The sequence below is a fragment of the Phallusia mammillata genome, chromosome 3 (assembly GCF_965637545.1).
Source record: "Phallusia mammillata chromosome 3, kaPhaMamm4.hap1.1, whole genome shotgun sequence".
Taxonomy (NCBI): domain Eukaryota; kingdom Metazoa; phylum Chordata; class Ascidiacea; order Phlebobranchia; family Ascidiidae; genus Phallusia; species Phallusia mammillata.
This window is the reverse complement of record NC_137254.1, coordinates 20,519,763-20,537,212: the sequence shown is the minus strand read 5'-3', so window position 1 is coordinate 20,537,212 and position 17,450 is coordinate 20,519,763. Positions and strand designations below refer to the sequence as shown.

Genomic DNA, 17,450 nt, shown 5'->3' with positions numbered 1-17,450 from the left:
CGACTGGACAAACAATGAACGAGGCTTTACAGGCCCGATTCACTGATAGTTAACTGGGTTGAAAAAGGTCTGTCATTGCAGCGTATTCAGCTGTTGCCGGTAACGCCTTAATCTTCTCTTTTGGATAAAACCCTCTTTTACCGTTTCTGCTGTTTGTTCCATTGCACGTTTTTCTGCAGATGGTGTTTTCCAGAATATCTCCAACTCTAAGTTGTAATTCTCCGTTCTTTTCTGGATCGTGATCTTTTATCACTTTACGGAGCATCGTGATTTCACCCCATGAGTAATGTTCCGCGTCGAGTGAAGTTGCATACCTCAGGGGACTATCACTTCTAGCGATCATAAGCTCGTGAACGAGTCTTCCAATCTGTTTTCGAACAAACAACAAAGTGTCATCTATGTGTTAGGAATTTATTCGATCTTCAGGAGTTCAAAAAACAACAACGATAGGTGGTTGCTTTATAAAAACGGTGGAAAACCTATTTTTTAGCAGGCAAAGTTACATAAACCTGTACCTTAGTACCTCAGCAAAATGATTTTGAGTAACCCGATCACTTTTTGGTTCACAAACACTTACGTTTGAACTAAAAGTGCATACCACGTGATCACACTGAGAAAGAAGAGCGAAGTCTTGCACGATTCCCCAAAAACTTTCTTCTGTCTTTCGGTGAGCTTTTGCAGCAAGCAGTGTGTTGTTTGTTAACGATAGAAAAGTGTATGAAGAAAATCTTAAAAAGCGAAAATAACATTGCAAACTTCCTTAGGTCTTGACCATAATAAGCTAATAACCCCACTTTTCGCGTGCCTCCTGTAGAACGGTCTCGTCGTCAGTTGCCAGAAACACACGCCGGGTAGCCTGGGCGCCATTGATTTCGTCGTAATGGTTAAACCACTTATCAACGTGAAGCATATATTCCTCAAGTGGGTGATATTCAGATTCAAGATGCAACTTGTCAGTTCTTCGTACTTGCACTCTAAAAAGATCAAAACAACAATATCATAGCAATGCTTTTCATCAAAAGAAACTTTTGCTATTAACGTACTATTTCTAAAGCTTGCAACCAAATTTAGGAAATACGTGTTTAAAGTTTTACTCCATATACACATCACATCAATCATAGAACGCCAGACCCTATGAAGGGGTCATACCAAATCGAGCAGGTCTCGTAAGCATTCTCATATGGCAAGGAGTAGGCTAGAAATCGCGGAGGGATTCAAATCCACGACAAGTCTTACCGGGACTCGCGCTACCAACAGAGCTGCACAGGCTCATTGGAGAAACCGCCGAAAGTCCAATCACAAGCACCGTTTCCTGCTTTATGCAACACATGCCAGCTATGTGGTTTTCGGTATGACGCCTTCATAGAGCCTGGGGTACTATGATGTATGGATAAATATGCCGTGATAGCTGATATGCACGAACGCTTTAGCGCTGATGCCAGTATGAATGTATTCATCTCAGCTATACAGTTTATTTTTTTTCTATTGAACCAAAATTAAGGAAACAACTATTGTGAATTACCCAACGATAGGATGTAAAAATTCCAATTCTGTCTTGATCTCCTCCAACTCTTGATAAAGTTTAGGTTGGGGTCGCATAATAAAAGACATCACTTGACCGAACCACCAAATTTGAGGCTCACTAACGAATGGTCGTAATTTGTACTTCAAACTCTCTGGGTACGAGTTAGGTGCAAAGGGTGTGTAAGGTCTGAACGGTCCTTTGATAAGTCGATTCACTACTTGTTCGTCTTTGGAAATTTCCTCTATTCTATTACCTTACACATAAATAAACCAATTGAATTGGTAGGAAACTATTCAAATGTAAAGTTTAAAAAATCCTATGACTCAGCAAAATTATTAGCTTCATAGGTAGATTATGTTGGTTCAAACAAGGCTTTTCTTTACCAGTTGAATATTCGACTAATACATACCATTAAATCCTTTACTTTTTTCAAACTCTTTGTCTAACCATTCAGTGCATGTTTTGCTTAACGGCAAATATGCCTTGTCCAGTGACTTTAGTGTAGGATAGTTTTTCGACTCAATTTTTAACAGCATCGTTCGGTTTGTTCCGATTGCCATCATAAAACATATCCCAATGTGATGAAGTTGACATCCTAACCCACAGCCATGTACTTTAACCCAACAAAGAAATTTTCGGGCTGCTTTACAGTTACTTGGGTTCTGTGAAGTCGAAAAAGTAGATTGAAATCTATTAAATTCTCGTCTAAGTTCTCTCACCTGCAATCTTTCAATTCTTTCCTGTACAATCTTCTTGATTTCGGCAAGCGTATTACGCTGGGGTTTAGATGCGAACTGGTTATTGTTCGGAAGTTTGTCCGTTCCTAAACATGGTTTTAAGATACAAAAAAACAATGCAACTTTAGATAGTGTAGTCCAAACTCGCTATTGCGGCAATACTGGTACAATTGAATGTTTTTCGCATTATTTCCAGCTATTTTAGTCTAGTAAGAACAAGCGAAACTTAACCAGAAAGCTAACCAGAAAACCCTTACCTTGTTTTCTAAACCAGTTAGAAACGATTTCCGATCTGCAAACAAACAGTTGGATATAGTAAATTACAACAACTGCTGGCCATGCACTTCGGTGAATCTCTAATATAAAAGCATACGACACCAAATTTTACTAACATTTATATTTACTCGAGCCATGGTTGTGTTCACAGATTTTTTGCATGATAAGTAATACATTTGTATCAATGTGCTTGAAGTGTTTGTTTACATCTGCTTTAAGCTAGTTTAGGTTTAAATTGAATAAGAACAAGCTGTGGAGCAGCCTACGAGTAAATTTTTATGACTCGCGTTCATTTAAGTGTACAGCAGCCTCTGCAACAATCACCCTTGTGGCGTATACCAACTTGCATTACCAGTCAAGCAGAGTGCTTACCTGCCATCAAAGGAAACTGAAAACAAAAATATACATCCCAGCACTACGCAAAGTAATATGAAAGATTTTCTTCGTAATCGCATTCTGCTATGTACATACCTAACGCAACGTCCTGAGAGAAAAGAAATGGTTTCAATATATAGTCGACAGGCTATATATGACAAGACAAAATCGAACAAAAAAGCTCATATGTTAAACAAACTTAACTACTGGTAAGTAATCAATAATTAATTTGCACTTAAAGTGCTTAAGTGAACTAAGAACAGAACCTATAAGTTACATATAATCCACAGTAATTCAGCAAAGTTAAGAAACTCAGCAAACTACCATGAATGCTTTCTTGGCCTCCGCTGTTACAAAGTGTCGCTACGCTAAACGCAGGTAACCGTAACATGCGGTACAAGCACCCTGTTGCCACTGCGCTTAGAAATTGTATTCACTTTTATCCGATCACAAATTTAAGCACTGATGGTTGATATAATATAACAGCAAGCATCAGTTCATGTAGTTTTACCACTAACTACAGCAACAGGTTTTCCTTTCCAAAAATGCAGAAACTGATTTTGGGCGTGTTTGTTTTGTCTCCTCGCCTACGTGGTGTTTAAAATAGTAAGCGGAAAAGGCCAGAGAAGAGTAAAGCAGTAAATGTACTGGGCACGCAGTGATTACAAAATGGTATTTCAAGCCAAAAATAAATAAATTGCCATCCATTTTTTTATATGTCTGTGCCCTCGTGTCACTTCTGTTGCTGATACGTTTAATAATGGTGCGTGGTGTCGCGTTTATTACAGTTTTTGGAACCAATTATACTTGAATGAACTTACTGTTTTACAAAACCTGTAATCTATTGTTTTTTAACTTCTTGTTTAAAGAATCTTTACAAATGCTAGTGTGCGCACATTGTTACATTGTTTGCACTTGTCAAATATACTGACCAGAACATGATTGTTTTTATGTCATGCTTTGTAGGTTAAACATGTTCACAGAAACTGTTAATGGAATAAAGTTTTGCGTTTTATTGTTTGATGTAAAGGTGTCGTATGCGATAATTATGGTTATCAACGGTTCGAAAGTTGTTGGATGTTTTGTCCTAACAGTAAATTCACAATTTCTCGAGCACCCGTGGTCCAAGCTAAATATATCGTTAAAATATGTCAAATATATCTAAGCCAGGCTTGTTCTTCGTCACCGTCGAAGATATCTCTTACGTTATTATAATAACAACGCTAGCATGCGGCCCTCTGCAAGGTCTGGACCAGGGGTTCCCAACTGGGGGTACTCGTACCCCTTGGGGGTACGAGATTCAACATCAAGGGGTACGAAGAATTGTTTGGAATTGTAAATGATATTATGCCATTACGGTCTTTGCTTTTAAAAAACACATAACTACAAATAATTGTTGTTATTTAGTATGAAGCCTCATTGTCTCATAACAATGCATTTTTACTTGCTGCCAGCAATAAACAACAAAGCACACAGTTAGGAAGAAAATGCACAGATAAAGGAGGCATTCAATGTTGTCATGCTGTAAATTTGCTACAAACGGTTAATTTATTGTTTGTGATTTTTGCATTTTTTGTGTTTACCGTTTAATAGAGCTAAAAAAGCTAATTAATTTAGCAATATATATCTGAAAAATTCCATCAGATTTTTTTGGGGGTACGAAGAATGCTCTGACCTGACAAAGGGGTACGAGTAGCAAAAAAGGTTGGGAACCCCTGGTCTGGACGATCCAGTTGTGCTGGCCTGATCTAAGCAAAATAAGTTTGAATTTACAACTTGAAATTTATTTATACTTATCAAAAGTGCTCAGCAGCAACAACAACAACACACAGATCGAACGTGAGAACGCCAAAACGTTGTGTTTAAAGTTTCGTGAATAAGAATTACCGAAAAATGTACTTTTACACTTGTCTGCTGCTAGTCTTAAAAGATGGCACAAAGTCAAAAATTTACCTAACAACAAAAAATCATATTAAATTGACACTTTTTGGGGGAAAATAGAGCAAAATGTTTTGTAAGCCGTTAGAGACCCAAACAACCAACAAAAACGACCTTTCTCCAAGTTCAATTAAAAGAGATTTTGCATTCCTGCATATTCAGCTGTTGGCGGCAAAGTCCTGACTTTCTCTTTTGGATAGGATCCCCTCTTTTCTGTTCTTCTGTTTGTGCCAATGCAAGCCCGTCTGCATAATACTTTCTCAATGATGTCGCCCACTCGAAGCTCTAACTCCTCGTCGGGATTGTCAGGATTATAATCTTCAATGACTTCACGAAGCATTGTGATTTCACCCCAAGAAAAGTGTTCAACGTCGATTGAAGTTGCATACCTCAATGGATCGTTGCTCTCTGCAACCATCACTTCGTGGGCCAGTCTACCGATCTGTTGTAAAGTTAAATGATGTTTAACCTATATTTATGAGTTGTGGAAAATGTTTGCTTTATATGTCTTAAGCTCAAACGGTTTAATGTTTATTGTTCACTAAATTTTACAACTTCAGTTCTTGTGTAGAAACTGCGTTTTGGCCGTGAAGTAATCAATTTTAATGTTAATTGTTCACTAAAACAGTTTTGCACAAAAAACACCGATTTAAAGAGTTGTCACACTGGGACAAAGTTTTTAAAACACTTACATTAGATGTGAAAGTGCAGACCACATAATCACACTGAGAGAGCAAGGCAACGTCGTACACAATTCCCCAAAATCCCTCGTCCGACGTTCGGCGTTGCTTTTGTGCAAAATAAGAGTTGTTTGCAATCCACGAAAAGGAAAACTTTGGGTATCTATACCACACACGAAAACAACAAGTAAGAAACAAGATTGTGAAAAATTATTGCAGTATAGTGTAGTTCGAAACTTCTGAAATCATAAATGTTCAATACTGTAAAAATCAATAGCCTATTTCTTACTTGTCGAGAACCTCCTTGTATATTGTATCATCATCTGTTGCCAGAAACACGCGACGCGTAACGTTACCACCATTGACGTCATCGTATTTGTCGTACCAGTTTCCCACATGAATCATATATTCTTCAAGTGAATGGAAATCTCCTTCGCCTATCAATTTGTCAGTTCTTCGAATTTGGACACTTTGGACAATTATAAATGGAAATTTAAGTTGAAATTTAAGCATTTCGAATTTTTTTAAATTCACAAACAACACAAACTTGTGCTAATACCCTTTAGGGAACATAACCCCACCAACCAATATTCTTTTTTTCACGATCGTGCGGCAACAACCTTTTTGTCGCAAAGACAAGTAAATTAAAAGTATTTTCGAAGCACAAGTTTGGTCCGCCAACTCGTACCAATATGGTGCATTAAGTAATTTGCTACCTCCAGGGCTTTGAAAATTTATCTCCTGGGTTTTCGTTAAATATTAACATCATATGAAGTCTACAATATGTCAATTATTAAAAATACCATTACATTTACTTTGAATTCAGAAACATAATGTACCTACCCAACGATTGGATGCGAATAACCCAACTCTGCCTTATATTTATTTAGAGCCTGGGTAAGCTTTGGTTGAGGACGAGTAATGTACATCATGATTTGGCCAAGCCACCAAATTTGGGGTTCGCTATATAAGGGTTGCAGCTTATCCTTCAAGCTTGTTGGGTATGAGTTTGGAGCGAATGGGGTGAAAGGACGAAATCCACCTTTGATGAACCTTTTCACAACCCGAAACTTCACAGTCGTTTCACTTTCACCTTTTCCTTGAGCAAAAATAGACTTTTGCAGCATTTAGTTACCCTTCGTCGACATGACGGGGTATAACATGTCGAGCATACTGTGTACACATAAAAGCGGTGTACAAATTGTCAATGTGGATAAATAATCATTTACCATATATTCCTCTAGCTGCCTCATATTCGGCTTCAGACCATTCACTGCATGTTTCACTTAGTGGCAGGTAAGCTTTGAAAATCGACTTGATTGATGGATAAGTAAGCATCGTCACGTTGACCACCAATGTCCTATTGCTACCTATTGCCATTAAGAAACATATTCCAATGTGATGAAGTTGACAGCCTAACCCACAGCCCCTGGCTTCAATCTTGCATAGTAATTTTCGAGCTTCCGAGCAATTTTTTGGATTCTGAGGATTTTATAAAACATATTTTTATTGATCAGTTGCGATCATTTCTAATAACAGAACAAGTAATTTACTTGGATTTGGTCAATTCTTTTTTGAATAACATCACGGATGTTCGCAAGTTCTACATGTTGAGTTTTGAATTTGGGAACTTCATTTTGCTGATTTGTTAAAACCAACCGATGCACAGCTTTGAACTTCGTTGTTGCTAAAACATTATGTAAAATAACATGTGAGATTAAATACACAGGCAAAAAACTAAATAAAACGTTTACAGGACGGGTGTAAAAATTCAACTCTTTGAGTCGTTAAACCCTCCAGTGCTATTCAAGTTATAGAACATTACCAACAATTCACTAGTATTGTGCAGTTATTTTTACTTACTGTTACTAAGAATCCAGTGGCTGTAGTGGCTTAATCTAAACAGAAATATTTTAGTTACAGTTTTCGTTGTATACTTTTATCGCAAGTTTAAGTCAATCTCAAAAAACACTGCTTTTTAAGTTGGTACCATCTACTGCTAAAACTAAAGAAAGTGGCTTTTACCTTCTGTCGATGGGTAGAAATAAAAGAGTTGTGCCTCCAAGCAGAGCGACAAATACAAAAAATAACTCTCGTTTGCCCTGCATTCAGTTTTCGAACATTTCCTGTGCTGAAATAATCAATATTTCTACATCATACACATAACTACTTAACCTAAGAAGGTTAAATAGAATATGAAATATGTGCAAAGAATGTGTCACCGTTTTACACGTTAATGTTTTATATGTACAAAAGTATCACTCCAAAGTTTGTAAATCTAGCTCACAAACACTAAACCGTGTATAAACTTGTAAACTTGCACTCTTTATGTTATATTTTTGGTACCTAGCACTTCCTTTCCAGACAACCACTATTTATTAATGTCACCTGCACAGTGTCGGTCCATGGCCCTTCGTCACGATGCGTGGTTACCGCTTCTTTCAACCGTATCAAACGGTTACCTACTGTAAAGCGCTGGCCTCAACCGCATTAATACAGTTTGCTATTTTCATTTGTGTTTTGGCACAATTATTTAGCTCAGGGTTTGCACAAACTTTTCCTTATTGACGGCCGCATTTGAGGCTCACCAAGGGTTGCCACCTGTTTCACGATTTTTTTAACATAAATTACTGATGAAATGTAATAAGATTTATCTCCCAATATCACATGCTATGGTGCCTGAAAGTTCAGATAGATTTTTCACACTATCCATATATTAAACTGAATCATTTGGCGTTTGGAATTTTTTCTGATGTCACTATATATGTTCTTACGCTTTGTTTTGCCTGTATACTTATTAGTAGGTTAAGAGACTAGGAAAAGACTTCGAATTCGGCAAATTGTTGTAACTGGCAACTGTTTTTTGGCATGCGCGATGAAACTTATGTTTAATCTGGTTTTACTACCTACAGCAGCCGTAAAACGATTTTTACTTTCCAGCGATATAAATTTCTGTTGTGGGAGGTGTTTGTTTTGTCTCCTGGCTTGTAATGCGTTTCAGATAGTAAGCGAAAATGGCCAGAGAGAGTAAAGCCGTACGTACCAGACACGCAGTGTCGCAAAAATGCTTTACAAAGTAAGAATTAGAAACACGGCGTTTCATCCCAAAACAAGTCTGAATACATAAAAATTACAATAAAAAAAATTTCGCTCATTGTTTTTTAAATGACTGTACCGTTGTGTTACTTTTGCTGCTAATACGTACATTAATGCGTACTGACTGATTGTTTCTTTAGCTTTAAGAAATTCAATTTCAACGTCATTAAGCCTTGCAGTAAAAAATGCTGACACGCGGAAATGGATACATTGTTTACGCTTGTCAAATATGCTGTTTACTGACCAGCACAGAGTCGTTTCAATGACATGGTTTATTGGTCAAACATGAAACGGTTGAGCGAATAAAGTTTTGAGTTTAATTGTTTATTCGCAATATTTCGAGCACTCGTGGTCCAATCTAAATTTATCGTTGAAACTAGGCCTATACATATTAGGGTTGCCATATTTTATGATACAAAATCCCTGACAAAATTTATCTCGGTTGCGTTAACCCAGTTTTTCTCAAACTTTTTCGTTATTTTTTCTAAACGCCATTATTTCGAGAGCTCGCTGTACGTAAGCCTGAATGTGTATTTTAAAAAAATTAAAGTTGATTGCAGGATTTTAGCTAGTTTTCAAAATTGCGCATAACAATGATCCAAATCTGACATCACAATTGTGCGCCAACAATTGCATTTTTGTTAGTTGTCATGCAATAAAGCCTATTGTTTAGCAATGGAGACGGACGATTATCACTTTCACTTTAATTTAAACTTATTCAGTGGCACAAACTGACGCCAAATAAGAATATTGAATTATTTCCACCTTTCCGCGGTTCCCGCAAAATGCCCCAATAAAGGACCGCGGACCCCAGTTTGAGAACCGCTGCGTTAACCTTTTTTGCGATCCACACACTTCTATTCCGGAAGAAATTTAGAATATTTTGAAGTCACAAGGATGGCGACACTAGAAAAAGTTAGATACGATATACTGATCCTGATCAATTAACTTTCTGTGTAGGCTTCCGTTTGGTTAAAAAGTTTATTAGGCTAAGCTCACTACTCTTACTATCCTTGAAACAATACGCACATATATCAGGGGTCACCAACCTTTACCACTCTATAACCATTCGGACCAATTTCACACAGAACAAAAAACAACAACAACAAAAAACAATGGGAGTCACAAAGACCTTTTTAAATTTGAAATAAAATGCCACTGTAAAAACGTTTTTATATCTCACGACATTCAACTTTTTGTTGATAGTTGGTTCCTTGCATATTAGGTACACAGTTTAAGTAAATGAAACTTAGCTAACTACTAGAAACTTTCTCCGTTGGTACATTAATTTCATAGTATCTATATTTTTTTTCTTAAATTCCTGACTTTCAAGTACATTTTAACATTTCTCCCTGACGCAGATTTAAACTATAAATTCCCCGACATGTCAGGGAAAATCCTGACGTATGGCAACCCTAAGCCAGACTTGGTATGCTTTGTCACCGCCAAAAATATATCTTATTCTATTATAATAACAACGTTAGCATGTGTACTGTACAATATGTTGTGGCCTGATCTATGCACAAACAATGTTTCAATTGACAACCTAAATTTTTGTGTGCATAATTTCCTAAAATCCCTGGTCCGATATTCGGCGTTGTTTTTGTACAAAAATAGAATTGTTTGGCGTCCATGAAAAGGAAAACTTAGGGTATTTACATTATGCAACAAACAAGATATTTAAAAATTATACAGTATTGTAGTTAAAATCATCAGGTATGATAAGTGTTCTATACTTGAAAAAGCAATAGTCTGTTTCTCACTTGCCGAGAGTCTCCTTGTATATTGTATCGTCATCTGTTGCCAGAAACACGCGACGCGTGACGTTACCACCCCTGACGTCAACGTTTTTGTCGTGCTAGTTTTTTCATGAAGCATATCTACTTTTAGGGAAAGAAAATTGTTTAAGCTAAACAGAAAAAAAACTACTAAACCTATGAGGGTCAATGGAATATGTGCAAAAAATATGTCGATAGTTAAGTTGAGCGAAAGTATCACTGCAAGTTTGCAAATTCGGCTTACAAACATTATTAAGTTAAACTTGCCTTTTCATATTATATTTTGGTACCATAAATTTCCGTTTCAGACACCCACTATTTTTTAAAGCCACCTACGCAATTCCTGTGTGTGGGACTTTATCACGGTGCGTGGTTGCCGCTTCTTTTAACGGTTGCCTTGCTCCAGGTCAGGATTTTCCAAGTTTTTTAGCTCGCGACACCCTCAATGTTTTTGTTTTGTTTTTCCGGGCCTCTTGCATTCAATAAGTGTTTAAAACAAAAATTAACCTTAAGCATTTAGATTTTTAATCCCCTATACCAGGATTATTCAACGTGGGCGTTTTTGTCCACTGACAAGACGATTTCATAATTACTACAAAAAATAAATAAATAAACAAGAATTGTGGGATACGAAAAATAAGTCAGCTGACTATAACTTAAAACCAGCTTTTATTGGTCTTGCAAACAACAACCAGGCACAAGGGTTGCATTAGTTTGAACATTCTGGTATTTCATTAAATTGTGTATGCGGACGATTCTTTGTGTTTTTTGTAATCCCGAGAGGATGGTTAGGCACAATGATTTGGCAAAGGAAATTTTTTCCAACACTGGAATTAGGCTATGCACACAGGTCGGTCTTTTTTCAAAATTGTTTCGTTTTCACAACTCCTATCTTACAATCGCTTTCTAAACAGAACTGACAGTGTTTAAACAGTATCGGACTCTTCAAAAAGCAGCACATTTATCGACGATCGCCTTTTATGTTAATGTAATTAAATAAACAAGAATGGAAAATTACTAACAAAATAAAATCAGTCGATGAATATCCTGGAATATATTTCGCCTAATTGTCATTTTCCCAAACTGCGAAGTATTTGTGACTTTTGATTTAGTAAAGTTGGTGTAACTTTCTCTTCTGCCAGAAAAAAACCCTTTATTTTCGACCAAGATAACAACAGAAGGCGATTGTTTGCGCATAACAGAGACCCTGTATGTTTTTGTATCAATTAATTTAGAACTGAATTGGATGTCGACTGTTGTTGAGTAAATCTGATTGCCCACCTTTGCGTAAGAGGCAAGAACTTATAAGCAGAAAAATAATCTATTTTAGGGATTTTAGACCGAGACCCAAAAGACGCGATTTTGGAAAAAAGGTTGAAGATCACTGTTCTGTATAGCGGTAGCTTGTAGTTAGAGCAATGGTCCCAGACTTTTTTGCTTTGCGACCCTCTGAACAGGCATCGTAACATTACGCTACCCTTTTACAAACACATAAATGAAGTTCGACTGACAATTCCATAACGGTTTGTGATGATGAATGTTGAACTTCACTGGAAAATATAAATTCAAGGCACAGTACGGAAAGAAATGTTATGTCCTTTTTTCCGCTTCGGCGGATTCAATGGGAAAGTACCCTCACATAAAACAAATACACAAGGCTTTAACACATTGTGCTGCGATTCACCACCCTGCTTTGAAGTAGTGATGCACCGAAGTTTCGGTTGGCCCAAACATTTCGGCCAAATACACTGTTTTTCGATGTTTCGGTTTCGGCCTCATTTTCGCCAATACGAACAGTCATAAACAGTGGCGGCTCGTGCCTAAAATTTGTGGGGGTGCTGCTCAAAATTTTAGCCTTTATTGAACAAATATTAGTTGCCAATATATAGAAAAGCCACATTTCTAGTTTTCTAGCCATTGTTTTGTGTAGAAAAACAAGTAATACAAATCTTAATCCGCAACTCCATTGTGACGTAATGTTTGTTACGCAATAATGTACACGAGTGTAAACCGCAGACGGTATCATTGGGGAATTTTGTTTACTTGCACAGCGACGGACCAAACTTAATAACATGCAGGAAAAAAGTGGCACAAAAACACACGTGACACAGACTCGAAACGAAGCGGTTGTAAATACGGTAAAACACAACAACAAGGAAAAAAATAAAGATCGAAGTATTTCAGTTGGACAACATTAAAGTAAAACTGGTTATAACAATGACTACTAACTAACACATTTGCTATTCAGTCATTAATATGGTCATGTATCATTTAGGTAACTTATAGCCACAGTCAGCATTTTCAACATATTCTATGACACTTCACAGATTATAATTGCCACAAAAAAACTAGCCATAAAGCTTTTAATTTGTATCATAACTGATAAATTTAACGACCACATTACATCTGTGTCAGAACTTGTTTATTTTATTCAACATCTTTACTTAACTTTTGTGTACAACTTGTTTTTAAGGCTCTTAACTGCTATACTTGCTGCTTTATTTGGTGGCAAGTAGCTTATAATTCCTTTTTTTGAAGTGCAAAATTCAACACTCTCACTTAAATTTAAAACATATTATTGAACCTTGTGCTTCTATTTTACAACTTAAATGAATCATAAAGTTATAATTTGAGCAAAATAATGGATAACTTCTTCCTTGATTTCCGAATGACAACACCCTAGCACGAGCCGCCCCTGGTCATAAATAAACTAGTTGTTGTGTCCATAAAATACGAGCCACATTGTCCGCAAAATATTTGATGTTTAGTAAAGCTTCCGCATTGTGAAATGATTTGATTTGTCATAATTCACTTCACTCGCATCAACGACACAAGGTTAAGTTAAAAACAACCATATAAAAGGGGATTTAGGTTCGGCCCGAACCTATTACACTTTACTCAACTTAGTGTTCATTTTTTTAAGAAGACGCCTCATTTAAAAAAACATCTATTTCCATTGTTGAAACGTAAGGTTTAAGTTTTTAAAATCATCAAAAAATTGGTTGTTTGGATGAGACTTAAAACTAGTGACCTAACACAGATTGCAAAAATCTTAATTTAGTCTACTACAATAGCCTCTTTGAGTAACAACTAAATTTTTAGACGGAAACAGTTCACATGCACATAACATTTAATTATGAAAACAGTATCAAACTGAAACAGTATTAAAACGTCAACATTGTATACTGAACTGATGGAATCAATCAAATAGGATAAGGAACAGTCAACGTGCACCAATTGCAACACAAATCAGTTTTTTGGTAGGTTCAAAGCACCTTTGTGCGCGGCAAACCTTTTTGTACCGCCTGGTTGAAAATTAAAAATGGCCCAATAAACGTAGTAATTCTTTTCTTATTATTGAAATCTCCTTTCAAGTAAAACGACCGCGACGATTCAGGGTCATTAAAATCAGATGAAGAAAATTCAGTGTGAAAAACCACTAAATCTGTCGCTATGTTTTATTTGTTTTATCAAAACAAATGCATTTCGCTATAAAAAGCATCATCAGTGTCTAAAAACAAAATAAAAAGCGGGATAAAAGCAAAAAATGCAAAAAAACACACACCACCAGACCAACCGCAAAAAGCCTTCCCTCTGTCTTACAGGACTACAAATGCAGACCGGCAGGTATGGCGTTGATAAAACACACGAAAAAAGGCAAGGAAAAGATAAGGGCGCAAAACGAAAAAACAAACACGATTGCAACAACAAAGCGATTGCAGTTAACGAACTGCCGGAAGGACCATCGCTTGAACATTTATTGTGGCGCCGGTTAAAATTAGCCATTTGTTTTCACAAATATCCAATTTTTCTGACCGCGGTTCCTCCACAAAAACCACATTATAACAGAGCGCAATATCTAACTTTTTTTGAAAAAGTTGGAAATGTTTATTGTGGTAGTGCTGAAGAAGGGCCGCGCGGTCACCCCCTACACTTAAGTCGGACGTCCGCCAAACAGATCGATGTGAATTCCATCGGGTCGAAAACTTATTTTTTGTTTGGCCGACGTATTGTTCTTCACACACCAAACACGTGGCAACATATATTCCGTAGTTACGACACGAAAGGTGCTGACGTAAGTGAAACAGTCTTTGCTGTGACCGCAAGTCAGTCACCGGAAAAACCATTGATTTGGATTTGCCGTGGTGACCGCACAGGGCGCATTTGCCACAAGGGTAAGATCCTGTTTTATGGTCTTCTGTTTCGTGCGCTAATACTTTGTAGCGCATCAAGGCAGCGCCGATGGTCAAGGGTCGCTTGTAGACTACACATGCTGATGGCTTCAACTGCCTTTCCCGGTCGGTCAGTCGTAGAATGTTGGTGAAGGAAGTAGCCCAAACAATTCTTTTTTCGTTCCTTAGTCTGGAAGTTGGGGGGGCAAAACGTTCCTTCCATTGGGCTGCTGCAGTAATTATGGCGGAATAAACTTTAAACGGAAAACAGGAGCGCCGACATTTTGCCTCCAGGTCGCAGAGGCTGGACCTATATAGGTCATGCATTTCATTAAGTCGACGGAGGCGTATGCACTCCCCAAACACGATGCCTCTAAAAATCCATGGTGGATGGTGGGACGTGCCGTTGAGGAATAATCTCCCTTTTGCCGTCGGTTTTACATAGTTGGTGGTGTAAAAACCACATCGCGCAGTCTTGTCTATGATGTGCAGTACATCAAGAAACTCCAAGCATGCGCCATCTTGGATAGTGGAGATGCTGCGAAAGGTTATTTCGAGATTGTTTAGAGCAAACCTATCCCGAATGGCGCGTTCCACGGCCAACGTGCGGGTCTTCCCATATGACAACCATACTATGTCGTCAATATATCGGCGAAATAATTCTGTTTCACCCACAGCACCCACTTCTTGTTTAATAATGTAATGCGCTGTAATGTTTGCCACTGAAACAGAGTGGTTGTCTCCTGTGACAATTCCTTCTGACTGCTGAAAAAATGCTTGTTGGTACTGAGTTATCACATTTTCTAGGCAGTACATCACAAGCTGCATCAGCGATTGGCAAGCGTTTTCAGATAGCGTTGATTGGGTAGTGGTAGCGTCCAGCAAAGCTTCTGCGACAATATCGCGGCGCAGATTTGCATACATTTTTGTGACGTCTGCTGTAACCAAGAAAAGAGGTCGATTAGAACACATTTGTGAATCATGCGCCCTTTTCCACTGATCCAATTGCATGAGGTAATCTCGGGTGTCACGGCAATATTCATCGACGGAAGACCGACAGTATGCCACACTAATGGGCTGGAGTACGAGTTCTAGAAATGCCGTTACCCGTGATGTCGTGATGTTTCCAGCGGATTGAAGCAGTCTGATTGGGATGTCGGCAGCGTCGATAGATGAAAGCAAGGCCGGTTGTAGTTTATGCGTCTTCAATAACGGGTAGGCATATGCTGTGTTGTTGTTGCAAAACACTTTCGACAAACAACCGTGCGTGTGGTGATAGCGGTTGTTTTGAAATTTTATTCCTACCGTACCATAGAGAAGCTTTTCAGTTATTGCGCCTTCAGCATGGAGGACCATCATATATTTGTCACACGTTTTGCGGACTTTATCCAGGTGTTGCCCAAGTCTCTCAGGTGTCATGTCAAGCTCGACAAACTGTGCAAGTTCTCGCTTCATGATCTTGTCATAATCAGAATAGTTGATGATAATAATTTTGCCATCCTTGTCTGAACGGCAGATAACGATTTTTTTTATCACGAACCATTGTGTAAAGTTTGTGAAGGCTTTTTCGTAAGTCTACGGATAGGTTGTTTTTCTTCTTATACCGCTGGATTACTTCTTCTTTCAAATTGCGCATTTTTGCCATGACACCTTCCACGTACGCAATGGTGACATCATCTAGCTGGCTCTTATCTGGTCTCGAGTGTCGTGGGACTGTCAGCTTACGTGGTAATGCAACATACTCTGCTTCACTATTTTCAAACACGTGTGCCCATTCCATTCTCCTGATATGTGCTTGAGTGTTTAGCCATTCGTTCGTCTCTACTGCTGTTGCCCAATTTGGCGTCGCGACGAAATTTGGACCCTTCATAAGAAGAATTTTGTCATTGTCATCCAGGTTAAACGCCGATTTATTAAGAATGACTTGTGAGGCCTGTTGCACAATGGTTTCTCTTAGTTTGTACGCTTTTCTTTTCCTGTACCTTTGGGTGTCACGTCTGTTCTTTTTGTGCCTACTGGAACTTCCAGGAAAGTAGAGGGGAACACTCGCTCGCTGTGGACGTTGCTTTTCGTAGAGCCAGTTGATTTTCCGGATAAAGTTTCTTGCAACAGCCCTTTTGTGATTTTTAAGATTATGTGCGTATTTGGAGAAGTGGGCTTGTCTGTGGATGTTGTCTAAGTCATTCTCCATTTTACGTATTTGCATTTTCAACTTGCGAAATTGCTGTATTAGCAATAGGTCTAAATCAATTCCTTTTCTGTGGTTGGAGGGGAGCAAAATGTGCATGCTGTTGCATCTTCTAAGAAAACGAAGTTTTGCTTCCAAATATATCCCTCTTTTGCAGCTGTTTATGCTGGTTTTACTTGGTGATGGGATTCCAAACATCTGGTCGTAACGTAGTAATTCTTTTCTTATTATTGAAATCTCCTTTCAAGTAAAACGACCGCGACGATTCAGGGTCATTAAAATCAGATGAAGAAAATTCAGTGTGAAAAACCACTAAATCTGTCGCTATGTTTTATTTGTTTTATCAAAACAAATGCATTTCGCTATAAAAAGCATCATCAGTGTCTAAAAACTTTTATCCCGCTTTTTATTTTGTTTTTAGACACTGACGAAAAAGCCTTCACAAACTTTACACAATGGTTCGTGATAAAAAAAATCGTTATCTGCCGTTCAGACAAGGATGGCAAAATTATTATCATCAACTATTCTGATTATGACAAGATCATGAAGCGAGAACTTGCACAGTTTGTCGAGCTTGACATGACACCTGAGAGACTTGGGCAACACCTGGATAAAGTCCGCAAAACGTGTGACAAATATATGATGGTCCTCCATGCTGAAGGCGCAATAACTGAAAAGCTTCTCT

The 17,450-nt window shown here is 37.9% G+C and overlaps 2 protein-coding genes and 1 pseudogene across 2 annotated transcripts; all 3 read right to left on the bottom strand.

Moving 5' to 3' along the window:
* Positions 1-49: 49 nt before the first annotated feature.
* LOC145219806 (alpha-(1,6)-fucosyltransferase-like) lies at positions 50-2,917 on the bottom strand. Its single transcript, XM_080087115.1, has 7 exons — positions 2,911-2,917; positions 2,245-2,348; positions 1,935-2,187; positions 1,523-1,778; positions 795-974; positions 578-728; positions 50-367 (listed from the first exon to the last, which is right to left on the bottom strand). The coding sequence occupies exons 1-7, from the start codon at positions 2,915-2,917 to the stop codon at positions 50-52; spliced, it is 1,269 nt and encodes a 422-aa protein (XP_079943241.1).
* Positions 2,918-4,970: 2,053 nt separating this feature from the next.
* Positions 4,971-7,639, bottom strand: LOC145220044 (alpha-(1,6)-fucosyltransferase-like). The gene is made up of 8 exons (XM_080087342.1): positions 7,557-7,639; positions 7,395-7,429; positions 7,085-7,242; positions 6,761-7,013; positions 6,375-6,630; positions 5,821-6,000; positions 5,544-5,694; positions 4,971-5,293 (listed from the first exon to the last, which is right to left on the bottom strand). Exons 1-8 carry the CDS (start codon positions 7,637-7,639, stop codon positions 4,982-4,984), a joined length of 1,428 nt encoding a protein of 475 aa, XP_079943468.1. The 3' UTR covers positions 4,971-4,981.
* Positions 7,640-13,849: 6,210 nt separating this feature from the next.
* On the bottom strand, positions 13,850-17,150 carry LOC145219147 (uncharacterized; annotated as a pseudogene).
* Between the last annotated feature and the right edge of the window lie 300 nt (positions 17,151-17,450).